Consider the following 26,697-nt stretch of genomic DNA (forward strand, 5'->3'; position numbering starts at 1 on the left):
GTAGCCTATTATCTCCAGCCCCTCCAACACAATATACCCAGAGAGATCACCGCCCACCTGCAGAGCTTACAGGACGCCCACCATGGCCTCTTCCTGTGCGACGCGAGCGGCCAAGCGTCCCCTCTCCCAGCTTTGCTACACGCTAATCTGATAGCATCATAATGAGCGCCGCTGCTGCTGATGACCCCTCCAGCCCCGCGGTGTTGACGTGGCAACAGAGCCATTCTAGCGCCGGTGGTGATAAGTCAATGCAGGCTGTGCTCAATGGTGCCTGGTGTTGCACGGTAGAGAGCAGCAGACCCATAGAGTCGCCAGGCCATCCTTTAAACAAATAGACAGGACAGGGGAACTCACCCCCTCCCTCCCACCCCCCCCACCCCACTACACTCCTAGCTGCTCTCTTTATGCAGACGGCCATGCCACCAGTCCTCGTATGCATCTAATGGATGCTCAGAGTGACTCCAAAAGTCATTGGGTCTCTCTTCCGAGACGGGGCCCCTGACTCCGGTGCGACGCCCCGCTGGACGGGCTCTCTCCCCGTTCAGTGATATTGACACGTATGACTTAACAGCCTTTGATACCGCGGCGTATTGCCCCATGTCTAACGACTCAACGGACATTACCGCTTTTGTGTGATGTTCAGGATTATGCATTTGAGTTTAAGCTTCATAAAGGAAAGATTAAATGAAGCAAAAGTCAAATCCGCCTAGATGTTGGCTTATGAGCTCAATGAGGACTAATCTTCTAACAAGAAGGTTTTTGGCTTCTGCCCCACAGAGGCAACTTACGCATTTACACAACGCATACGTGTCAATATTTATGGAGGCTTAAACCCAAATTACTTTCACATTTTTGGGCTTATAGGACTGCACGGAACACCTGTTTTGTTGTGGACAGTGAATAAAGGTGTGTAGGCCTCCAGGTTCCACTTCTTTCAACCCAGCCACCCAAATGCCCACGTGTCTTCCTCATATCATCCAGACTAGGGCACCTGGCAGTGAGCTCAGTTTACGACAGCAGTAGGCACCCCAACACACAGAAGTGGAGGCCGCCTGCAAACGCTAGTGTACTCATTCACCAGGTGCCATCACCTGAGAATCATTTCTCACCCCGCCATCTAGAAGTCAGCGAGGGGTCACTCTGATAAAGAGCGGAGACAGAGCGATTGCATAAAGAGAAAGTGCAGACATAACCACCATGCCTGGCCTGGCCCCTCCCATCCTGCCCGGTACAATTTGAAATCACTTCTGCCTTGTGATTTTATTTGCTCCTGCCCTAAAATGGGGATTGGATTTCCATGGCCTATATCACAATGTGCTGTGCTGTACAAGATTGCAAAGTGAAGGCAAGCAAAAGGAAAAAAGAGGGTGGGGGGGACTGGGGGGGGAAAGTGAAATAGAAGGTAGCCTATATGCATTTACCTTCACGCCGTTGGCTTCGTGGCTCCATATGTTTGTGAGGAGAAGTGACAGGCAGAAGTGGGGTCTGAACTAGGGCCAATGCCCCCCCCTGCCTCTCAACACATATGCTTCAATTCAACCCCCCCACCCCTAACCCCCACCCCCGGGTGCGCTGGGCTGGCCTGCCTGGCCGGGGCTGTTCTGCCTGTCTCGAACACACTGGGGTTGAGTGTGTAAAAGCTTCTGGTACTCAGTTATACACTCAGCACCCCTGTGAGCATCAATCATACAGCCGGCCTCTTTTTTTTATATCACTGTCCATCACACACACACACACACACACACACACACACACACACACACACACACACACACACACACACACACACACACACACACACACACACTGATGGCTGGCTGGCAGCACTGCACAGTCATCGAATAAAGCTGTTGTTTAGAACATTCTCTCGGCTGGTTCACAGCTTCGTGTGCAATAACGTTCGTTCCTTTTTCTTCCTCCCCTTGGCCGTGCGATTGTGACTGCACACGTGTTTGAACTCGTTCCCATACAAATGATCTCACTGTTCTGCCAAAGCTATCGCTATGAAACAAACAATGTTCTGTCAAACAATGGGCGAGACAAGTCTACAGCTGTATGAAGTACACCTGAGAGTACATGTTGCCTCTCTATAAAAAACCCACGCTCATTCCCTGGGAAGATATTCAACATGCACTCTGTAGACCACTAATGCATACATGCACATGATCGCACATGTCCAAACACTTACACGTTTACACACACGTACACACACACACATATTTGTACAGGCTTAAAGACACACTTAAAAGCGCACACACACAGACACGCGCACAAATATGCAAACATGTAGGTTTATTTGCACACTTCACTCTGTGAAGAATTAGAAGAATTCCAAAGTGAAAATAATGCTACAGAGAGAGCACAGTGCAGGTGGGCGTCGTAGGCGATCACCGGGCGTTCTCATTCCTAATCCTCATCCAGTCGGACCAGCTCAGCCTTTTGTCCATGCAGATGTTTGGGCTGAGAGCCGAGGGCACAACCCCAACGCTGCACTGCCACAGCCGCAGAGAAGCGGCCTCCGGAACCCTGTTGGCACTTGCCTTGTCCCGCTATGGGCGCACTCATTGTCTCAACCTGTACGCATTGTTTTCTCTCCCTCTCTTGACAGGTGATAACTATCCCGTGCAGTTCATTCCATCCACGATGGCAGGCGCGGCCGCGTCCGGGCTCAGCCCCCTCCAGCTGCAGGTATGTACCATGACAGGGAGCGCTAGGGACGCCCGCCAAGCCCAGGGCACACACAGAAAGGCTTAGCAGCTGTACGCTAAGTAATGAGCGGCTGCTGCCGTTGCCCCCGCCCCCGCCGCCGCCGCTGCACAGTAAATAACCCCGGAGGCCCCTGCTCACACAGGCTTATCACCTTACACATGTAATTCATCCCATTGTTGGGGGGGGGGGGGATTTATCCTTCTCTGAGAGGAGTCCCGATGATCACAGTTATTATGGGGAGGGAGGATCGCGAGGCTCTCACTAATCGCCTCTCAATCACTTGGAACAAAACAGATCGAAAACAATTTGCTGTGAGCAAATATTGTGATGGTAGGGGTACTTTTCTTCTTAAGAACTAGCCTACTTTATGTATTTACTCAAAGGAATGCACACACTTTGAAGACTCATGGATACAGTCGCAATGACACATGAAACAGAGATAGTGAATGAGAGGGAATGTGACGGGAGGGTTTGGTTGGGCCCCGGGCCCTGCAGGCCTCTCCAGGACTCTGCTTACACAGCGTTTAGAGGATCTGATCCCAGTTCAGGGGGCTTACCTCAGGCCACATTGTTTAATATAGATCATTATCTTTGTCCTAAACTCCCAAGTCATTACTGTTATAATTACCGCCATTATCAAGCCTTCTCTTGCAAATGCTCTTCGTTGACCGTGGGACGATGTGGGTACCCTGGCTTACTATCCAACTTCTTTTTTAGATTTACATTCAAAGCATGCAGACGCACGCACACACACACACACACACACACACACACACACACACACACACACACACACACACACACACACACACACACACACACACACACACAGCCAACCACACTTACAGACAGCAAAATCCTCCAATGTTCTTAACCTATTACCACCAGTAACACTTACTTGATTTTTCCTTTTATAAATGCGATTATGATTGAATCTTCTAAAGCAGTATATTGATAGATGATTAAGATGTTTAAATATACGCTTGAGTAAAGTTGATGCTTGAACTCAAGTTTCAATTCAAATTCAAGGTAAGTCCGTTAGTTAGAACTGACGGGCATTGAAGATGATGATGATGAATCGTGATGATGTACAATATATTTCTCTACGAGAAAAGGATACTTAATAATTATTTCCCCTGTTTGTACTTCTATGTTTGGGCATCACAGCGAAGGCTATTAGACAGGAGTGATGGTTGAGACAGACTATTTGGAGAGACGCACAAGGTCAGATAGGATAGTCATATATCTGAAGGTTGGGGAGAGGAGGGGAGACAGGGCTGCCGTCATTAATTCAGATTATGCCTCTAACCCTGGGAATGGCCTCCAAGACCTTGACTTGGCTGACCTTTACAGAACACAGTAAACAAAAAGAGGTGCGTTCACCATTAATTGAAGTCTGCCAGCCCGTCATATTCTGCCCGTGCCTGCTATTTACCCTGCATAGAGACTCCCCTTAAAAAAGCAAGGCAAGGCAAACATGCCCTTTTCTTTATAGCCAGTATCAACAAACCATGTGACTACTAGTACCTCCTCCACAATGAAATGAGCATCCGCTACTGTATGATTAAAAACATCATATGAAGCAACAGATGGAATCGATTAAGTTGGAGGCAGGCGCTTCCCTTTTTTTCTTTTTCTTTTTTACAATGATTATACTGTTACCACTACCAGCCTTTTCCCTCAGCGGAGAGCAAAGTCTCAGGAAGTGTGTGTGTGGGTTAAGTGTGTGTGTGTGTGTGTGTTTAAAGTGTTTGTGTTTGTGTGTGTGTGTGTGTGTGTGTGTGTGTGTGTGTGTGTGTGTGTGTGTGTGTGTGTGTGTGTGTGTGTGTGTGTGTGTGTGTGTGTGTGTGTGTGTTATGTGTGTGTGTGTGTGTGTGTGTGTGTGTTATGTGTGTGTGTGTCTGTTTGTGTGGGTGGGATCCACATGAGGGGACCAAAGGCGCAGGCAAAACGCTGCTGTTGTAAAAGCACATTGACAAAACAACAAAGCAGCGTCGTGTCATTTGTGGTGAGAGGCAACAAGCAGTCACTTTGTCTGGCGCTTAGCGTCGTGATGCACCACTGGCCCGGCTGCCCGCGGGCCCTAATAGAACAACACAAGCACAGGAAGTTCTTTGAGGAACACCCAATTGGATTGGTTATTTGTGTCCTCCTCTTACCATGTTTGGTAAAAAATAAAGAAAATAACAGAATAATGATAATAACATGACATTTGTATTATCATATTAGTTTTACCGGTATTAGTCCGGTAAATCTAGGATTGAATAGGCTAAATGTATACCAGAGTCGATTTTCAACAGCAAGCCTAACTGTGTCCACTTGAAGCCCCTGCAAAACTTTTTTATTTATCCCTCCTGTCCTTCATCCTACACACACACATACACACACATACACACACACACATACACACACATACACACTCACACACACACACACACACACACACACTCTCTCACACACACACACACACACACACACACACACACACACACACACACACACACACACACACACACACACACACACACACACACACACACACACACACACACACACACACATCCCCTCGCAATGCTGCATTGGCTGTGTCCCCCTAATTAAAATGTCTCCCCCTGTCAACTGCATGGCAAGGTATAATTTTCCCCAATTTACTCAGTTTAGTTTGTGAAATATATGAACCTTAAAAAAGTGTCTTATTGGAAGAATTAATTCCCACAATGCAGCAGAGGTAATGTGATCACCGATTCAGTCAGCAAGGCTCGCCGCACCATCAGTCTTAATGTTGGCCACATAGCCCCCCTCCCCCATGCACCCACATCCCCTCCCATCTCCTCTGTCATAACAGTCTGGAATCCCCCCACCACCACCACGTCCACCTCCTCCTCGTCCTGCCCCTCCCTCTCTGCCCTTTCTCTCTTTGCAAGAGAAGAGACCCCGGCGAGGTAACAAAGGTCCAGGGATGATGGATGTAAATGAATGTCGCCGCGCTGCGTGTGAGTGTGGGAGACGGTAATTTGCTTGTCAATACGGGGTGGCGGCGCGACTCTGGTGGCTGCCAGCGCACGAGTAGCTGTCACCGGGCATCGCCGTATATATACCACGGGGGCAATTTCACTTAGCGCTTCACTGGCAGATTGGCCCCGTGTCCTCAACTCACAGGAGAGAGGGGGCGGCGGGGGGGGTGAGCTCTCAGAGCCGCGGCGTGCCCCTCTTCATTAGTGCCCGCACTGAGCCAGGGGATGAGCTCAGGAACCAGCAGGAAACAATGGCCTCCGTCCCCGACTGTCCTGCCCTCTGATTACAACTGACACCTCTCACCTAACACAGGAAATTGTGTTCGGATTGTGGCCGCATCCGCCCTGACACACACTATATTCAATTGAGTAAGGAGACAAGAGGGGAATTTCCCTAATTCCACAAAAGAATTTCCCATTTTGGCCCCCACTTAATTTGCTGTTTGTGCACGGTGCCTAGCATCAATTGGCAAGTGAAAAAACAATTTAGTTAAAGCCAATGTGAACTTGATATATATATTGCTCCTTGTCTTTTTTTTTTGCTCGTGAGGTAAACAGCAGAAGGACCTTTAAGACAGGCCTGGTTTTTATCATTGGAAACAGGCTTTGAGGTTAAAGCCATTTTAAAGAAAGCATCATTGGATAAAACCGAACATCTGGGTTCTCTATACATGGGGCTGCTGTTGGGACTAAATAAATACGACCCTCTGCTTTCACTGAGCCTGATCTCAATTTTCTCTTCATCCCGCTCCGTCTTTCCGTCTCGACTCATCCGCATGCTCGCTTCGCAGTGCGTCTTGTTCCATCCCTCAACGCGCCAGTTCGTACATTCTCTTAACGCTTCTTCCATGTCTTTTCTTTTCTCCTATCTCCATGTCACTTTTCTTCCTTTTCTCCGCTAAATTGCGCGCGGGGCCGCCACATCCTTAAGCTTTACAATATCGGATGTTAAATTGCTTGAGTGGTGACTTTACGCTGCAATTACCATCAATCACATTGCCGATGGCATCTCTTTGGGGCCGTGATAGACCTGGGACTAGTTCAGTTCAGCTCTGGCTGCCACTGTGGAGATGAAAGCAGCACACATGTTCGGTGACAACCTGACCAGATCTCAGACGGAGCCACTCATCGCCTCAGACGGAGCGATAGGCAGAAGTGTTACAGTCGGGAACAAACGCGAGGCAAACCGCCTATTATCTTTTGTTTTGGATGTAAATGGCCGCGTAGCACAGGGCCTCGTGCGTGCGAAGAAGCCGCCTCAATCACCAACAAGTGCAGCACTTTTGACTTTGAAAGAGAAGGGATGGAGAAGAAAGAGAGAGCAGGAGGGGCAGGAAGAGGAGGGCAGAGGATGGGGAGAAACAGACAGGCTGTAGAGGCAGCTGTTTCTGTGTTTACGATGAGAGGAGCCCGGCCTTTGAAGGTAACCCAGAGCGGTGCAGCAGAGCTAGCGGTGTGCTGGGAGCTGGCTAATAGGCTGGCTAGGTGAGCAGCTGCATGGAGGCAGTGCTAAACAGAGGGACAGATGGACACATAGAGTGGATAATGCAGTGAGCAGCACTGAATGGCAGGCCTGGCTCTGGGGGCTCCTGGGCCAAGAGATGAAGCAACACACACATACACCCACACATATATGGGCGCGCACACAAACACACAAATATTAATATTAACACAAACACACACACACACATACATATATACACACAATTACACACATATACAGATACACACATAAACACACACACATATGCCCACACACACTATTACCGGGTGGGCTGTATCTGGAAGTTTGTGTGTGTGTGTGTGTGTGTGTGTGTGTGTGTGTGTGTGTGTGTGTGTGTGTGTGTGTGTGTGTGTGTGTGTGTGTGTGTGTGTGTGTGTGTGTGTGTGTGTGTGTGTGTGTGTGCGCTCCATAAGGCCAGCCAGAGATTGGGGGTGTGGTGTAAGGGAGAAGTAGTGTGAGAAGGGCACGTATAGAAGGGGAGAGGGATGGAGCAGTGGAGGAAGCAGGTTGGGTGCCAGCAGATGAGACAGATGTTGGGCCATACTGGAAAGCCTCGGCACACTGCACCAGGACGCCATCCTCAGCTCCAGACATCTGGGCCTGGCCCGGGTCAGCCTGCCTGGCCGCCCTGGGCAATCAGCCTGTACAAGCCTTGTGGCAAAGTGTGGCTGGCGCTGCACTGCCTTTTAAATGGTGCGGTGCACTGGAGCACAATTAATGCCCTCCTATCCAGCCCAGCGCTCAGTGCAAGGAAGGCAGAGGTGAACGAGACATTGACGGACAGTTGAAATACACACACGGGGAAGGACGAGCGCACACACGCAGACACACCGACTGAAAAAACACAGGACCACTCAATGTCCCATCCCGCTCAACACACATGTAGCAGGAGCATTCGTTAAGCAGTTCAATATCTGAATTATTCCGTTCATTTTCCTCTCATTTGGTTTGAGCATCGTGACAGACAGCAGTGATGAATGCTCAGTGTAGCGTCATCGCTGGGAGCGATAAAGTTGACAAAATCTGCTGCTGTATTCTCCAGCATCTGTTGCTGTGCTGCAGCCTCTTAAGTAAACAGACACACAAACAATCTCCTTTTTATCTTTATCGTACACAGGGCTCCATTGCAAATCATTTTTTTGCTCTTTTAACACTAACTGAATTCGAAGCTGAGCACATAGTTAGGCAGAACTAATTTCATTTTTAGCATACATTCACGGACATTGACGATGAGACGTCTGATGATGATGAGGTTGATGTGACATCAAAGAGGCTGAGGTGGTGCATTGTATCTCTGGGCGGCTGCCAGACATCATCACACCAACGGTGTGTGTGAGTAGGCTGAGATCTGTGCGGAGATGTCCAACGTCATCAGCAGAGTGTGTAATCTCCATTTAATGTTGTGGCAGGCAGAAAAGTGAAGCTCCTGTTTAACCCGGGACGCCTCCAGAGGGCTTGTTTTTAATTACCCGAGGCTAACGGGCTGACCTTGGTCCGGCTGTGCTCGTTTGGAATCCATGCCTGCTGAGATGTGCTGTGCTCTACAGGGACGGGGTCACAGAACAAGACCCTTGCTTCCTTTCTGTCTGCTTCGTCCTTTGTGGTAAAGAGTTTTTGTGTGTTTGTGTGTGTGTGTGTGTGTGTGTGTGTGTGTGTGTGTGTGTGTGTGTGTGTGTGTGTGTGTGTGTGTGTGTGTGTGTGTGTGTGTGTGTGTGTGTGTGTGTGTGTGTGTGTGTGTGTGGATGCCTGTGTTTGTGAGGTCTTTGTTTGTTGTCCCTCTATGTATGGAAACTACCCCATTTTTGTGTTCAGTGTTGTGTTCAGTGTTGTGTGCACACATCAGAACCGTGCACACACACATCAGATCTGTGCACTTGCACATCAACATAGTACACCTCACACACACCTCAGCACCGCTGCTGGAGAGAATCTTAGGGCAAACACTGATACACTATATTATTCCGCCTGCCACATATTAATCAACATATCCAAATCATAACTTACACCAACAAATCTAGTTCTCTGTGTCTCATCTGAAGCAAGGGTCTGTTGAATGTGTTTGGTGAACAGAGCTTTAGTACATTTGGTGCTTGCATAACATATTCAACTATGGTGTGGTACGCTCAGAGGTAGAGGGAGAAAGAAAGGGAATACAGCTCAACTTCTGACAGCCACTCCCGGACTTAACCTTCAGCCTGCCTACTGCCCCCAGACACCATGGTGGGTAATGGGGGGGGGGGGGGGGGGGGTAGACAGATGTGCCCCAGCCTTGGCCAGCGGCAGGCCCTCATTCATCCCTGCTTATGTAGATGCCATTCTTCTGGAGGTGTTGTTAAAACATCTCCCTGCCCTCCTCCTGATTGTATTTATTGTTCTGTAACTCCTGGAGGTGAGTGTTGCTCCAGAAGTGCTCCCCCCCAAGCCCCCCTCCCCCCCTGTCTCCCCCTGCTAATCACTACTCTCACAAAGGGAAGTCTGACTGCCTTTAATTGAAGGCAGGAGTCTAATTATGCTCCTTTTCCGGAACAATAAAGTTCTACCCACACAAGGACATGGGGATGCCCGTAGACGGGCCTGGTAACATCTGTCCGGCAGACTCTACTTCCGCTCCCTGACTCAAGTGTTTAGCCTGGAGTCACACGCAGTCAACAGAGAGCCATGATACGTCTCTCTTTCTTCTCTTTCAACCTCTCTCTCTCTCTCTCTCTCTCTCTCTCTCTCTCTCTCTCTCTCTCTCTCTCTCTCTCTCTCTCTCTCTCTTTCTCCCTCCCTCTCTCTCCCTGACATTGTCGCTTGCGCTCCACCTTTCTGTCTCTTTAACGCTCTATCACACACACAGTGACATTGACATTAACTTGGGAGACTAGACTGATTAAAAAAAAAAGGAAAAGGAGAAAGTAGTGTCCGGTCCTGTGTCCATTCCTGCCGAAGACAAAAGGCTGTTTGTGAGCATGGTGGGGGCGGTGCTATCATTGTAGGGAACATAATCAGTCTGTCATTTCCGCTGCCCGTGTGCTCTTGTTATCCCCAGGTCCCCCCTAGAAGAATAGTGCTTTTGTGCCGCCGCTTATATGGCAGCGATAAAGTTTCTCACAGAAGCGCATACGTGTTTATATCTGGAGATATGTGCATGGACACAAAGTGCTTTGTTTGGCTCACTGCTGGGCTCGAGGCGCTGCCGTCGGGGCACAAGGGCCACCGGGGCTGGGTCGGCCTTTTCCTGGACATAATGCAGTCTGTATGTGGCTAGTCCAACCAGGAAATGAGACAGGCCATGCTGATTAGCCATAGGAACAGAAACGTGATTCTGCTCGACAGGCCGATCTGATTGATTCAACCAAAGGAAACCAGAAGATTTACCCAGTTTTTGGATAACAGGCCAATGGGGGTTGGTCTGGGCGGCTGTCTCAGACTGACCGGCGTAGAAGACCTGTGTATAATATAACGCACTCTCTCTCTCTCTCTCTCTCTCTCTCTCTCTCTCTCTCTCTCTCTCTCTCTCTCTCTCTCTCTCTCTCTCTCTCTCTCTCTCTCTCTCTCTCTCTCTCTCTCTCTCTCTCTCTCTCTCTCTCTCTCTAATGGGCAAGTTTCAGAATCTAGCTCTGTTTGACAGACCTTCTACCCTTTTCTTCAGGAGACTAAAGCCAATTTCACCACTTACCTCCAGCCCAATCAATAATGTCCCACGGTAGAGAAGTCTAGACAGTATTGCTGAACTCAAGTAGTCAAAATTGAGCAGCACCATTGAATAAAGCCAAAACCATCATTAAAGTTCCCATCGCAATGTTTTATTTCAGTTTTATCCTTATCCAAATTCTAAAAGTGTAATTGTAAGTCATAAAAATGTCTATTTACAATGAAGGACAATATGAGTGATTCTAATATAGGATCCATCATAACACAATAGCCCTGCTATATGGAATACCAAAGTGTGTAATACTTCTACAACTGTATGAATAACCGTAACTACGTAAGAACTACGGTTGCCGTATAATCAGTCCAGTTATAGAAATATAAAGTGAGCCTCTGTAGAACCCCATCACAGGAATAAGTGTCATGGAGTACCTCACCAGTCATATTAACCGCAGCTCTGAGCCATAAATCCAATGGATGGAAAACGTACTTGAAGCGATGCCAAGAATAATAGCTGTGTTGACATCAGTATTCTTTGTACAGGTTTCTAAGCCTTAATAATGCCTGTGTTTAACGTATTCTGTGATACGAGTCCAACAGAGGTTGGGTTTTATTTTTCTTCTAACATTGTGGGATGGCGAGCGAGTGCCTCACGTGACCATGAAGAGACCAATCACTGGCCTCCAACTTCAATAGGAAACTGTGTGGATCTAGAGAAATGAGAGATCTTTACTCACACACTTGCATTCAGTCTGCAAACTTTTCTGTCTGTGATGAGTGGAAAATAAGGGCTCCAAGTATCTTGAATGAAAGCCATCTCTGTGTGGTTTTTAAGACTGCTGTCTCTCTCCCTGGGTTCAGCCTTTGAAATACAGTTAAGACCTTTGATGGAGGTTCTCTGCCAACCTCATGGAAATAGTGGATAGACCTAAAGGAGAGAGAGAGAGAGAGAAAGAGAGAGAGAGAGAGAGAGAGAGAGAGAGAGAGAGAGAGAGAGAGAGAGAGAGAGAGAGAGAGAGAGAGAGAGAGAGAGAGAGCAAGAGAGAGAGAGAGAGAGAGAGAGAGAGAGATGAAGGCAGACAGAGGCCGACAGAATTTCTGTGAGAGGAAAAGAGAGAATATAAAACTTTGAATGTATTGCGGGCTTTGGATGTTAACGCCTTGTGGGTTTCTTCATCTCCCTACAGCAACTGTACGCCGCCCAGCTCGCCAGCATGCAGGTCTCTCCCGGAGCCAAAATGTCCCACCTCCAACAGCCCACCAACGCCAGCGGGCCCATCTCTCCGTCCTCTCTGAAGAATGACAAGAGATCCTCAAGTCCTATGGTGCAAGTCAAGGTACACCTCCTCAACTCTTCACTTCCCTTCCTCCCCTCTCCATTTCCTTCCATCTCCTTCCAAGCAGCCCTAGACCCGGTCTACTCCACGGCTGTCTCAATAAGCCAGCATAAGCAACACGCGCCTCTTGCAAGCGGGCCATTGCTGAGCCCACTGAACTCCTAGCAGGCCATCAATCTGTGGGCTTTTAACAAGGCCCTCTCTCTCTCTCAACCAGAACTTTGTGGACATGGTTGCTATGGCTTTGGGAGCTCCAAGCGAGCAATTTGTGGAACACATGGTTTCAGATCACAAAGAAACCGTGTTTTTTTGCTGGAATGAAACAAAGCCATTCCGACGGACCGTCAGAGTAGTGTTATTCAAATGTAAGAAAAAATGATGCAAAACCCGGATTGATTTTTCTCTTTTTTCACGTCTTGTAAATCAACCGAATACAGAAGGTATTTCATGCTGCTGTATGGCACAGGGCCACTAGATCTCCACACAGATCAGAGCCCATATATATCATCCCCACTCACCAATGCCATAATCGCAAACATACGCCCATTTGGAAATATTTAACTCAATAATATCACAATGGAGAACATATATAAATCATGTCGTTAAGGCCAGGGCAGAGTTAGGGTATACAGTTCCCTTTTGCTCTTTTTCTTTCTTTTACCCGTGCACACACACATCCTGCCTGCACCTGAGATTAATAAAAATGGCCATCAAAAGAACACAATTCAGTCATAGCCTATTGATTTCCATTCATTTTCCAGATGAAGTTCAAATGAATTAGGAAGACAAAATGTCTTGCAAGATTGTTCACGTTTTAGAAAACATTGCTATATAGTCAAAAAGGGGGAACTTAAATTGAGAGTGATTACCTTTCATTTGAAACAAAGGAGTAAGGATTTTTTATTCTATATCCCCCTAACTGTATCCCTATTTCTGAATAGCACAGCGGCAGGGTCCTGAGGCTTCAGTCATTTGTTTGCACAAGGAGTCACTTTAGCTTTGACAAATATCCTTTAATGACACAATGACCTCTCATTTTAGTTAAATGACCGCATTTGACTTTCCTGTAATTGCTTAACCATACACTCCAAATCGTGTGTCCCACACAGTATTGTCCAGGCATCATGGTCATTTTGTACTAAAAAGAAAACCCCCGTTTTGGTTAGGGTTAAGCATTATTTATTATGTCAAACTCTTAGTTAAGCATAGCATATAAATGTAGACTTTCCGACATTGTGAATCATCATTTAATAAATGCAGAGGACGGATCAGCCTATAGGACTAAATAAAGTAGACAAAAGAGGACCTAGCTACAACCTGGTTCCATTGATGCCCGTGCAACATCAATCACACCATCAACCACTAGGCATCGCACCTCCACATAAGCACTGTTTGTTACGTGATCCTCTGAGCACAGAAGCCTGTTCATCTGACATTATCTTCACCCCCAACCGTATCCTACTGCTCTGAACGGAGCGGGGAGCTCATTCATACCGATGACATATCACCACTAAGCCACTTACGGCTTTTCCTTTTTTTCCCCTTCCTTATCACATTATAAATAACCTGAGCCGATGCCACGTGAAGCGATTCATAAAAGCGAGCATGCCGCAACGAGGAAGGAAATTAGAAAACAAGTTAATGAAGTAGATAATGCAAGACAACACACGGTGAATAGAAGAACAGCTGTCTTTGATCATCTGCATCAGCTGTTATCTGGTCATTATTTATTCTTCGAAACCAGAGTGCAGAGGCAGCGTGCGGGGAGGGAAGGAGGGGGGGAGAGAACAGATGAAGATGTACAGAGAGGCAGAATCTGCTTTAATTAGCGTGAACAAAGGCACTGGGCAACTGTGAGGAAGACCGCGGTGGCACGGTGCCTAAGGATGGATGAGACGGAGAGAGTGTTGTGGAGGGGAGGAGAAAGGGAAGAAATAGGGGGGGGGGGGGGGGGGGGGGGGGACCGAGACGGAGAGGAAGTGTGAGGAGGAAGGATGGGGTCATTGAAAGCCTGGGAAAGCAATGCTGCTCTGTTAATGGAATGGGTGTGTGTGGGGGGGTGTTTGTGGTGTGGGGGTGTCAGCACCTGCTTGTGTCCAACGCTAATTCCTCTTCTTCTCTTCATCCTCTCCTCGGTGCTACAGGAGGAGGGCACACAGCCTCTCAACCTCTCTGCCCGGCCCAAGGACCTGGGGAAGTCCCCCAACTCCCCGACAGGGAACTTGTTCTCCAGCAGCAAAGGCAGCCCCAACAGCATGATGGGGAAGGGAGGCCTCTCTAGCCCCCTGGGTGGAGGCCTCGGCCGGGGCTCCTCTCTGGGTAAGAACCACCGTTTCTCAAAACCTGAAGGAAAAGATAAAGTTTTGACCGCGTTTGCCACAACTTTTTGTTACTGGACATCCTGCAGTATGTTGCTGGTTGATTTGTGTGTTAATGTTCCCTTCTGTACGGCTCTGCAGATATCCTCTCCAGTCTGAATTCAACTGCGTTGTTTGGGGACCAGGATGCTGTGATGAAGGCCATTCAAGAGGCCAGGAAGATGAGAGAGCAGATCCAGAGGGAGCATCACCAGCAGGGCCTGGAAGCCAAGCTCTCTGCCCTCACCTCCATGGGCCTCAACAACTGCCGAGTTGACAAGGTTAGGCCTGCATCCAAACTGTCTGTCTGCCTGGGTTTCAAGTCACCCATTATGCTTGGGTTGCATATGAAATGCTCTGATTTATTATGCTGATTTGAAATTGAAATGAGAAATGTCATCGTAATATCCACTGCAAAATCTTGATTAAGGACATTCCTTTGACCACACAGGCTGGTGAGATAAAGTTCTGCTCAAATCAAACTAGGAAATAAAGTGGAACACAGCAGTTGTGGTTAATGCATGTCTTAAGACCAATGTTTCTCTTTAATCCCTGTCCAAGGTACTGCTATTGATTGGCATAGAGACAGTACAGCAAAGTTTGAGTGTGTGTGTGTGGTTGTATGTGTGTGTGTGGTAGACTTTATGTCTGTGTGTTTAAGTGTGTGTGGTTTTGTATGCGTGTGTGTGTTTGTGTTTGTGCGGTTGAAGATGTGGTTGTGTGTGTGTGTGTGTGTGTGTGTGTGTGTGTGTGTGTGTGTGTGTGTGTGTGTGTGTGTGTGTGTGTGTGTGTGTGTGTGTGTGTGTGTGTGTGTGTGTGTGTGTGTGTGTATGTGAGTAGTGCCCAGTCTTGTTGATATCGGTGTGGGGGCAAGACAGGCCGAAGTATTGCCCGGTGTGGGCTAAAAACACTCTGAAGTCTCTGCCCAATTAAAGTCGTCTGGCGGCCCACTCCGTCCCCCGACGTGGGACGCCTATCGCTTTGTACCGGGAGCACACACTCCCAGGGATTCCCTTTAAAAATATCTTCAATCGATGAGTCAATCAAGGAGAGAAAAAAAAAAAGCTGTCCTCCTCCCGTCAGTCTTGAGGCCACGCTGCCAGTTGGCTGTGAGACGCAGGCAGGATCTCTTGGAGCAATGCTCATTAATAATGCAGCACCTGACACTTTCAACCAACACCCGCAACTAGGTCAATGTATATGTAAAGAAGTCGACCAACATCTATTTTGATTTTCCCTCCTCGTTCTGGAGTTTGGAGCAGACCACCGTCCAGACAGGTGGCCGTGCTCGGCGAGAGTACGTTGTGGGGGGAAGATTCGCAGAGTGCAGATTCTACCTTCAACTCCTGTTTTTCCCAAGCAGGAACAAAAAATTAACCAGGGCAAATCATTGAAGTACAAGGTTCCTCTGGATAAGTAGTATACAAAACATGTAAATGTGCACAAACATTTGACCAAAATCAAAACATTCACATTTATTTTACTAACTGGTCTGTGTGTTAGGCTTTTAGCACCCGTGTGCCAGGCTGTTGAAAAGAAGCCCTCTCCTTCACCGCTCCTCCTTCTCCTGCTGGGTGGTTTGTAACGTGAGCCTGTGGTCAGCCACGCAGCGGAACGTTCCACGAGATGACATAAATATGGAGGCTGAACAATGGCCCACTGAAAAGAAGCACGCGAACACAACGTGGGTCTACAGCTATATTGTTCTCAGCAGGTAGAGCTTAACGCCCTCACCCACCCACCGGGCCTTTGGTAGAGTTGAGTTTTGACTCCCCGCGAATGGTTGACTTGTCAGCTCAGCCGGTGTGTAAGCAGTCGTTTCTGGTTAGGGAATGTGTTTTCTTAGGTTCATCCGGGGGTACCTTACAAACACAGTCACTCCTCACCTATTGAGCGCCTCCTATTCTTCCCTGTTCAGTCTCGGCAGAGAAAGGATAGAAACAAGACACAAAGAGAGAAAAATGGTCTGCTATTTTGTCAGAAAGTACGGTTTGAAAATACTTTAGCGAGGGAGGATTGTAAGAGCGACTTCAGAACCAGAGCACCTTGTACTCAGGGGATAACAACAGCGACGACCTCCTACAGACACCAATACAATAAAGTACATTTAGCAAATAGCAAGAATAGAAGAAAACCCTTGAGGATAAGGACTGCTCTTACTTATAATGTGCATGTGTGTCTGACTAGTAATGAAAAACCCTTATAAGTCGGCACAAATAATCCTTTATTACATTATATTTCACATGTTCTTCATCCACATGTTGGATGGGGACGGCCGGCAGTGTAGTGTTGAATAGCATAGTCTAGAATGGGAGATTGAACCAATGAACCAATTGGAAATGCACTGTACTGGCTTATCTCAGCTAGACTTAATACCAACCAGCATCAAATACTGCTACACTAACAAACATACAGCCACCTCATTGCTCCGGCCGAACTTAGAGGAACAGCTGACTCAATTCAGCCTATAGAATACGGCCCATCGTTTCACTCGGGATGCTGCAATGTAAAAAAGAAGGCTATAACTCAGTGATGAGATGAAAGATGGATAGCAGTGAGAGAAGGAAGGAGAGGTGAGAGTAGAAGAGAGAGGGAGAGAGAGAAAGAGCCAAGCCATCTGCTGATCCAAGAAAACTGTCCATGGAGGTTTGAGTACGCTAGGTAAAAGCTTTCACTTTGGTCAGTTTCAGAATATTAATATTTCAGCCACACGTCTCACCTGACATAAATACAGTGTGCTCTTTAATAGCTCCCCTCCCGAGTCCCTTGTTTGGAAGTTTATCACAGTGAGAGCTCACACGCAGAAAGCTCCGAGAAAGGTAACATAAATGGGATTAAGGAGAGGTTAAAATCATCGAGTGTGGCCGTTAGTGGGGGATATTAAATATTGATTTATTCTAGTGTAAAGACCGGCCAGAGGAGTGGATATAAGTGCTGCCCATAGAAGGATCAATTCATCTTTAATACAACGTGTGTCCGTGGAATACAATGCGCCCATCTCCAACCTCAACGGCTACTGTATAGCCCCCTGTTGGCCCCCACACTCTGCCCACGCCCTCTCTGTCTTTCCCTCTCCCCCTTTCGTCTCTCTCCTTCATACGTCTCCTTAACTAGTGCACTGACCGAGGAGACAGAGACGGCCCTACTGTCCCACAGCATACAAAACCTTAACTTAAAATATTCATGCTTTCCAAGAGCCTATTTTCTTGCTTGTCTCTCTATTTGTCTTTTTCTACTATTGCCCTTCAGTACAATAAAACCTTTTAAAACGCTCGCACAATTTACCTGTTTGAAATATTCATCTGAAGGTATTATTGTCGGCAGACGGCGATCACTTTGTTCCATTATTTACCATCCCCTCCACGCTTTTATCTTTGAACGAGCTAGAATACCTAAAGTCAAACACATCAAAATCCATTTGTATGTTTGGAATTGTTTCCTGCGATTATGTAGGGTTGCTGCAGCTAAAACTGGATGCACTGCTTTCAGGGTCATGGTTGAATAAGTCAATGTTCGTTCGACTCCCATAGCTGTGAGGAACAGCATGTAACATGTATGTAAAGGAACGTGCATAACAGTATTTCATAGAAAATCAAAGTAAAAATAAACGTCACACAACTAAGTGGGAGAAAACCCATGAACAAACAAAGAGAAAGTATGAATAAACATGCCTTTTCCTCTACCCTTGATGCTTATACTAAATGTTAATGTATTGCCCTAGAGGTGGCTGGGATAAAATGTATTCCTCTGCTGACATGTCCCAAACTGGAATCAAAAGGTGAAAGGCCAGTGTATTAACCTATTGAACTGCCCTCTCTGACCCGCCAGCTCTCCCCAACTCCGTATTGATGGGTGCAGTTGTCTATGGCTCCTGTGCCCAGCCGCTAAATATTCCAATAGAGCTTATACCATTGGTCCACGGTATCCTGAGTCCTAACTTATTGGTTGAAGTACTGCACACTTCTTTGTGTGTTTGTGTGCAAGTGTGTGTGCATATACCTGTGTGTGTGTGTGTGTGTGTGTGTGTGTGTGTGTGTGTGTGTGTGTGTCTGTGTGTGTGTGTGCGTGTGCGTGTGCGTGTGCGTGTGCGTGTGTGTGTGTGTGTGTGTGTGTGTGTGTGTGTGTGTGTGTGTGTGTGTGTGTGTGTGTGTGTATGCACGTGTGTAATGCCAGGCCCCTATTCAGGCAAAGCCCTCACAAAGACTTTGAATATAATCTTGTCTGGTCTGCAGCCCTGGAAGCAATTTTCTGCTCCTTTTCGACTGCTGTCTTGGAAATTGCTAACCAAGGCAGTTTGGCTGCAATGTAAATCCCTGGCATACAAGGGTTTGCCCATCCAAATTAGATTATGCTCAGTTCCCAGACATAGGCTGCAGCCAGCAAGTGTTATTGTGAAGATTGCTTACATTAATGCTTTGTCCAATTGTTCACATCTGCCAAAGAATAAAAATAGTCTATAATTCTAGATGTTTGTGTATGTGTGTGTGTGTGTGTGTGTGTGTGTGTGTGTGTGTGTGTGTGTGTGTGTGTGTGTGTGTGTGTGTGTGTGTGTGTGTGTGTGTGTGTGTGTGTGTGTGTGTGTGTGTGCACGTCTGTGTGCGTGAGATGCTGTCCAAGGTCAGGGAATATTGTTTTCTCAGTTCAACCTCCCCTTCACGGCTGCATCTTTGATGGGTCATTTGGCTGATGTAACTCCATTATTTTTCCTACTTTTGTTAGTTTCAAATGGTGAATTTCTGGCATGCCTTAGTTTCTGTGGAATTGAATCTGGCAGTGGTGACTGAGATGTGTAATGCTGCGCTCACTGCTGGAATCGGACTACAAAGACAAGAGGAGGAGAGGGCCACAAAGGGCCAGTTATGTATGCTTGCGGCAGGCACATAATAGCTCCAGTTACCCACAGGTCAAAGGATTAAGGCCAGATAGTGAGGAGCTCTGGGCGACACCGTGCCGCGGTGCCCTGTGCTAGCAGGAGGGTCTGATAAACAGGAGAGCTGAGCTCCACTCAACAGTTCCTGGAGGAGCTTGTGAACAGCGCGGGGTCAGTTAGAGCCAGAGCCCCGTGGACTAACATCATCGCCACACAAATGATTTGAACACAACGTGGAGGAGGGAGAGCCCATAAAATGCACCATATGAAATTCAATTTGAAGGGTCAGATTTTGTGGTTTGGACTTTTTGCATTGCTTCCAAGGAAACAGAATACAGCGACCTGAGTCATGGAAGCATTATGCTACATAATGAAGGCATGAAAAAGAGGATGCGAACAGGCAACGGGATCGTCGTCAGCTCTCTTTTATAAAACTTTATAGGTAATATAACATTTACCAACCATGTCTAATTGAAGATAATGAGTTTAAAAAAGGAAATGCCTTTGTACTTAATGGGTCTACGATAGGTACCCATACTGGCTTTTATGGGATGTTGAGGAAGGAACAGCTGTCAGCCTGTTGTGAGTGCTACTGTCTGTACTGCTGCTACTGTCGGTCCTGTGAGGCAAAGCAGAGGAAAAGGAGCCAGGAAGAAAGACAGAGAGAGAGAGGGAGAAAAAAAACGTCTTCATGAAAGGGACTGCGGTTCTACCGCACGGCTGGATGTACTTAGGATGCAAATGGTTCAAAACTACCAACTACTGGAACGCTACAGACTTATAAATAACATAGCAATTGGTCACAATCAAAACACACAAGCGACACACAAAGGGAGATCTGTGAGGTAGCTGCAGTCAAGAGTGTCTTAAACTCCTTTTGTATACCCGTGTTTACTGTGAGCCATTACGGCACATCTCAATTTGAAACGTTCAAGAGTTTGAAGGAACTTAAGCCAACAGTGATCTTTGGCTCATAAATGCAAAGCTTAGTGTTGTGGTTGTAGATGCATGACCTATAACTTTCCACATGTCTGCTGGGCGCTCCTGGCGGAGACAGGCCAGAAGAGAATGAAGTGACATAAGTGACTGTTGGGAGATTTTCAGCAGCTAAACTTTCCCATCGTTTTAAGTAACAAGGAGAATAAATGAGGTGCTTTGTAATCCGGCAGCAAGGAAACAGTACGATAACATCTAAGCATTATTAATGCTAAGTGCTTTGCAAAGTTTTGGATTAACATCGTCACATCTGTCGTAGTTGGCCCTTATTCTGTGATGAATGTCATTGTACAACATATAAAAAATATCTATATATGTACAACTCAACCTGCTAGTGATCCTTTTGCCTTTTTAAAGGATTGAACAGGTGGACCCGGGCTAGTCTTTGCAAGCCTAAGGGTTTTTACAACTCAAAGTGCCTTAATAAAGAGCACCTCAACCACTCATTACATTACCCTAACCAGCCGTCGTTCTTCACCAGCTTTTCCCTAACCGTCGAAAACTAGAAACGACAGACTTCTCTACGGTTTTCCTAAGCATGGTTTTAAGTGTATAAAGTTATAAACACACGGCTATAATTGCAGCTTTCTAAATTAATATATTGTATTAAACTGCACCGTTCCCCATTCATACATCAAAAACATGAAAACCCTGCAATCAGTCCAGGCCAATTCTGACTGCCCTCCACATCTGCACTTGAACAATCCCAGAGCATATGGTGTCCCTATAGTCGGAGGCTATTTATACAGTAAGAGCAGTGCGTAAAAGAGTGTCAGGATCAGCATCGTAATCATAAATACAGGGCAGAGGCCGGCACAATGCACAGGCCGCGTGCCACCCGCCTTCTGCCTAGAACACACCCTGTGGGCAGAGCTGCAGGCCTCCGGCACATGTTCTGTGGCCTGGCAGATTAAAGCCCTCTGCACAGCGCTGACACAGGCTCTCTGGTTGGAGTTCCACACACACACACAAAAAGTTCCACTGACTCTGCCATCCATTCTTCTCTCTCTCTCTCTCTCTCTCACTCTTTCTCTCTCTGTCTCCCCCCCTCTTTCCCTCCCTCCTCTCCCCCCCCCGCTCTCGCTCTCTCTCTCTCTCTCTCTCTCTCTCTCTCTCTCTCTCTCTCTCTCTCTCTCTCTCTCTCTCTCTCTCTCTCTCTCTGCTTTCCATTCTCTCTCTCCCTCTACTACGTAGACCTTGCGGGGGCCGCCAGGGGAATAGAATGCATGTGTGACCAAACTTTACAGACAAAGACACACGGGGCTAGATGAAATTATTGTGGGTGGCATGTTTCCACTCCAACTTGGATTGGCCTGCTGTAATTGACGTTGTGGGATTGGGGGGGAATTGCATGCTGAAGTCATTTGAGGGAGGGACCCTTCGTCTGCCAGCGGTCTTGGTCAGAAAGGGTGGGGAACAATATGTTCTATGACATCTTTCATATCCCCTCCCTCGCTCGCTCCCTGCTCCTCCCCAAAGCCGTCATCGTCCTCTTTGTTCTGCTGCCTTGCTAAATCATTGTACCCGTACTCTATCCTCTTTTATGACCTTTGCTTTACTTAGTATTCAATAACTTATACAGGGCACTCCTCTAAGACATATGTTGACCAGCAACCCATCCCCCCCAGAGAGACAGTTGCAATGCTGTGTGTCCTTTGCTTCGGAGTGATCAGTAAAAATTTAATGACACTATAAAATAATAAAAGTGCCATTAATTTATCACAGCACCGCCAGTAAGCATTAGTTCACTGAATATTTCCAAGCCTTTAAACAAAAAGCCTGATGTCGTGCAGGCAATTTATGGCCATAAATGTAGCTGTAATACACATTTCCAGACATAAATTAGCAAAATTATAACCAATAAGTATATTAAATTCAGTATATTAAATAAATTAAAATGTGTGGTTCAACACGGCGAAGTGTAATCTTAATTAGCATAGCTTACACAAGGTAAAAAGCATTAACAAAGACATTTATGACACCCAAGAATGCAAAACTGCTTGCTCATATTAATGAAGCCCTTATTCTAAATCACAAGGGCACAAACTTTCACTTGCACAGCATTTCAATGAAGTGACGCTTCCTAGAAGAATGTGGCAACAACCTTGTGTCTGTCCACCTCTGTAGCGCGTTGACGCTCCCTAATCCTACGATTCTGGGAGAGAAAGAGAGATGTTGAGGATGGGGAGCTATTCTAGTGATTAATAAAAGCTCATTGATGGATGGCCCTCGCTCTCCATGATGCTTAATGATCATGAGTTTATAAAAGGAATTGATTGATCAAGGGGGAGACCAGTGGTGCACAGGGCTACGGAAGAGATGGCTAATTTATTATGCCCCGTTCCCCCGGAAGCTGTGTATTCCCGCGCTGTCCAAGCAGCATCGGAACAAGCACCGTGTGGCTAATCGCACATCAGTCACTTTGTCATCAGGCTCGCTAGCTTCTTTCATTAAGTGCAATAAATGTTCACTGGGTGATGAACACGGTGCTGTGCTTGTGTCTGTGTCTGTGTGTGTGTGTGTGTGTGTGTGTGTGTGTGTGTGTGTGTGTGTGTGTGTGTGTGTGTGTCTGTGTCTGTGTCTGTGTGTGTGTGTGTGTGTGTGTGTGTGTGTGTGTGTGTGTGTGTGTGTGCGTGCGTGTCTGTGCACATGGTTATGTGTGCATGCATGTGCGCGTGCAAACGTGTGTCGTGCTTGTGTGTGTGTGGGGGGCTTCACACAGAGCAGGGAGAAAGGCCCTTCACTCTGTCTTGTCTTTACATAGCGTCCCAGTGCCCAGCAGGGACCACTACATATGTCATCATTAGAAAACACTTAGTAAGCAGAGGGCCGTCACTCGGACAGCCTCTAATCACAGCCATAAGCAGGTAGTGCTTAATTGTATATCAGAATCACTCAGCGGCCCATAAATAATGACTGCTCCTTTGAGTGCGCTGGTCAATTACAGCCCTCTTTCTGTCGTCCTCACGGCCCCGGCTTTTGAGGAGATAGTCATTGAATAAATAAAAGCAAGAGGACACGCAAGACTCTGTGAAAAGCCTCAAATGCAACGCATGATCCCTTGTCTTGCATATTATGGACATGACCATTTTTAAGATTTTGACTTTCAGACTAATGGGATAATTGTATTCATACAAATGCGTAAATAATTGCTGTGTTTTGCTATATCAATAGATATGTTTGACTTTATACATCTAGTATTAGGCAAACCAAAACAGAAGTCAAAGTGTATCTGGGCTGGTTCAGTGAGGGGTAAATGTGTACATTAACTCCCATGTGAGAAACGGTGGAAAACAAACAAAACGTTTGAGTGAGAAGAGAACAACAGAGGGGCTGAAAGATTCATGTGCACACCGGTGTCAGTGACGCTGCCGCCACCGCCGTCTGTGTGTGTGTGTGTGTGTGGGGGGGTTGTGTGTGGCAGCCGGGGAGCTGTTAGCTTTGTGTTGAGACTCACACCTGAGAAAGCGCTCAGTGTGTGTGTGTGTGTGTGTGTGTGTGTGTGTGTGTGTGTGTGTGTGTGTGTGTGTGTGTGCGCGTGTGATGAGAGAGGTGATAGCAGGGGTTAGGGCAGACGGTGCACCTCTGCTCGGAGATTGAACACTCACCCTGGGAGTAAAACAAATGGTGTTCACTGAAAGGCTGCAGCAACATGCCCGCTTTTAGTGTCATCCGGGTGGAACCTGGGAGGGGGAGGGGGCGGGGATTATTTGTATCATGCAGAGTCAAAGTGTCCATCTTCTACTTGAGTCTTTAGAGAGGAAGACAGCCCTCTGCTAATGCCTTGTGTATTCACCGAGGAACTAGGTCATCCAACAATGGAGCCAGCAGCAGTCGGCACTCTCCCCCTGCATAATACATTAAGTGTAATGCGCAGCAACTATTCAGGAGGGCCTCCCGAAAGCTGTTATTTTATTCTGTAAATGCACACGGACATGACATTTAATATTGTCACTGAGCGGAGTGAATGACAGGGTTTCATTGTGCGTCAAGTACAACATGATGCCAAGCTTAATCTGAGCATAAAGCGACACGACAAAAGGGAAAACACGGTGTGTTCTCCAAAGCATGAACTCTGAATAAATGATGGGCCGCTGCGCGCAGGGCGCCACAGACCGGGAGAGGGGCGCTGGATGGAGGAGGAAGATTACAGAGGAAAATCTGAGCGCTGCAAAGAGGGCCACAGCCCCCATTGTGTGGCCGGGATCACAACGTATTCCTGCTGTAAATCTATTTACAGCACCCCTGGCCCTCACTGTCTCTCCACCGCCTCGCTGTCATCCATTATGCCGGCTGTTGAATGCCGAGATGAGAAAAGGAGAGAAAGCAACGTCTTTGCTTGTGTCAAAAGAGCAGTATTTCAAAGGAGCTCCATTTACGGAGCTTCTTGAGATTTCTGATACAGTGCTTTTACCATTCACCGTCTATGTGTTTTGGCTGTCGTTGTGTGTGTAAAAAGGGGGTGTATCGACTTATTTCTACCCCCTGACTGTGTCTCCCTCCAGGAAAGGGCTCATTTTGAGAGCCTTGGGCACCATCTTGGCAAGTTGGGTGAAGATGGAAAGATTGGCCATAGAGTCATCGACCTCACCAGGCCAGAAGACCTCGATGGTAAGTTCTTTATATATTTTCCATAGTAGAATTATTATTTTTTTATGTCTTTCTATATTTATATCATCAACTTTTGTTAGAGATTTGTAATCTCTGACAATGACAGCCCTTCTAGCTTAAATTCACCGCAGCAATAATTACATGCTTACAGAAGCCCTCAAAGTGTTCTAATGATTAGATGGCATTTTTTATGCAAAAATCTAGATTGCAGGCTATATTGAGTTAAGTTCCCAAGAGAACTGACGGTATGTGAGTGTTTTTGTGTGTGTTTGGGTTGGGGGGTGTGTTGGGTGTGAGAGTGTCTGGGTGTGTATGAGAGCATCCTGTGTGAGAGTGTCTGGGTGTGTGTGTCTGTGTGTGTTGTCTAGGAACGTCTAAATGTGTGTGTGTGTGTGTGTGTGTGTGTGTGTGTGTGCATGTGTGTGTGTGTGCGTGTGGCTGGTGTGTGTTTGACCGTGTAATGGAAGCTGTCTGTAGTAGCATACCGTGGCTCTAAGGTTTTCATACATAGGTGAGTGGAGTACCGGGAGGGGTGGAGGGCTGCCTGAGGACAAAGCTGGCTCTTCTCCAGCCTTGGCTTGTGTTGCACCTCTGCTTGTTTGAGGTCCCGGGCCGAGGGGTGTAAATTCAGGTAGCAGCGGTGTGACACAGCGTCAGCCCCCTTTGTGGTGCTGGCTCCAACACAGAAGCAAGCGCTACCTCAATGCACCCATGTTTGTCTGGCGTAAATATTTGTGTCAGTTTCCATGGTACTTCAGAGCAACGCAAAGGGAGGAAAGTGGATGTGACTCACCTTTGATGGTTGAACGACTCTTGAGGAAGAGGGGAAGATATTTCTCGGGACAATGCAAGACCTCAGACGCCGCATAAGGGAGCAGTCTGTTACAAAACACTCGGGTTCGATTTTACCCCAATAGCCTCATGCGTAATACGTTACAAAAACAATATTGGCATAAAGGTCATAATTTTCCCCTCCCATATAATTGTTATTCACTACCACCAAAGTAGACGCCTCAATTATTCATCCTCAGTCAGTTTTCACATCACACCCAGTAATGAAGATTAGAATTTGACTGGCACTTAGTGGTTTCACCAGCATGTTTTTTCCCATGTGAGCCTTGAGCGCCACGGCCTCTCCCACCCCTCTCGGCCTCCGGGGAGGAAGACGTGCTCTCCGTCTCCTTGTCCAGCCTCCTCCCCCAGTGGGAACCTTACTACCGGGGCTGCCGGAGTGTCAGGACCAAAGCAGGGCGCGCACCGCTTTCTCTTGTGTCCTTTTTAAGTCTTCTTGTGGGTGGGGGTGGTGTGGGGTGGGGAGAGCCAGGCATCTCCCGTCGGCGTTCCCAGTAGGCTGCGGATTAGGACTAGACAGAGGTTAGCTCTGCTTCCCAGAGGGAACAGGCATGAGTGAGGGCCAGGGAGCCACGCATAACTCAAAAACACAGTCACCATTTAAACTCTAACCCCCCTCCCTCAAAAAGTATATATATCTGTTTGACTCTTCCAACTTCCAAGAACAGGAAAAACACAGCCGAGCAGATGATCTACAGTGGTGCCTTATGACGATGGGGCCACATTAAATACTTTTTGCACACGCTTATTTATGTTTTGACGCATCCCAAAACCTGTGGATTTTTTGGTGACTTATTTTGGAGTACATTTTGGG

The 26,697-nt window shown here is 47.1% G+C and overlaps 1 protein-coding gene across 7 annotated transcripts in view; it reads left to right on the forward strand.

Moving 5' to 3' along the window:
* Positions 1-26,697, forward strand: part of sox6 (SRY-box transcription factor 6) — a 136,242-nt gene that overhangs the window by 96,570 nt on the left and 12,975 nt on the right. For all 7 annotated transcript variants that reach the window (XM_056607953.1, XM_056607955.1, XM_056607956.1 and 4 more), the window contains 5 exons: positions 2,609-2,688; positions 12,048-12,197; positions 14,342-14,516; positions 14,657-14,835; positions 24,926-25,031. In XM_056607953.1, the coding sequence (XP_056463928.1) occupies positions 2,609-2,688; positions 12,048-12,197; positions 14,342-14,516; positions 14,657-14,835; positions 24,926-25,031 (690 nt within the window). The remainder of the gene's footprint in view (positions 1-2,608; positions 2,689-12,047; positions 12,198-14,341; positions 14,517-14,656; positions 14,836-24,925; positions 25,032-26,697) is intronic.

This window comes from Gadus chalcogrammus, chromosome 14 (genome assembly GCF_026213295.1).
Source record: "Gadus chalcogrammus isolate NIFS_2021 chromosome 14, NIFS_Gcha_1.0, whole genome shotgun sequence".
Classification (NCBI taxonomy): Eukaryota; Metazoa; Chordata; class Actinopteri; order Gadiformes; family Gadidae; genus Gadus; species Gadus chalcogrammus.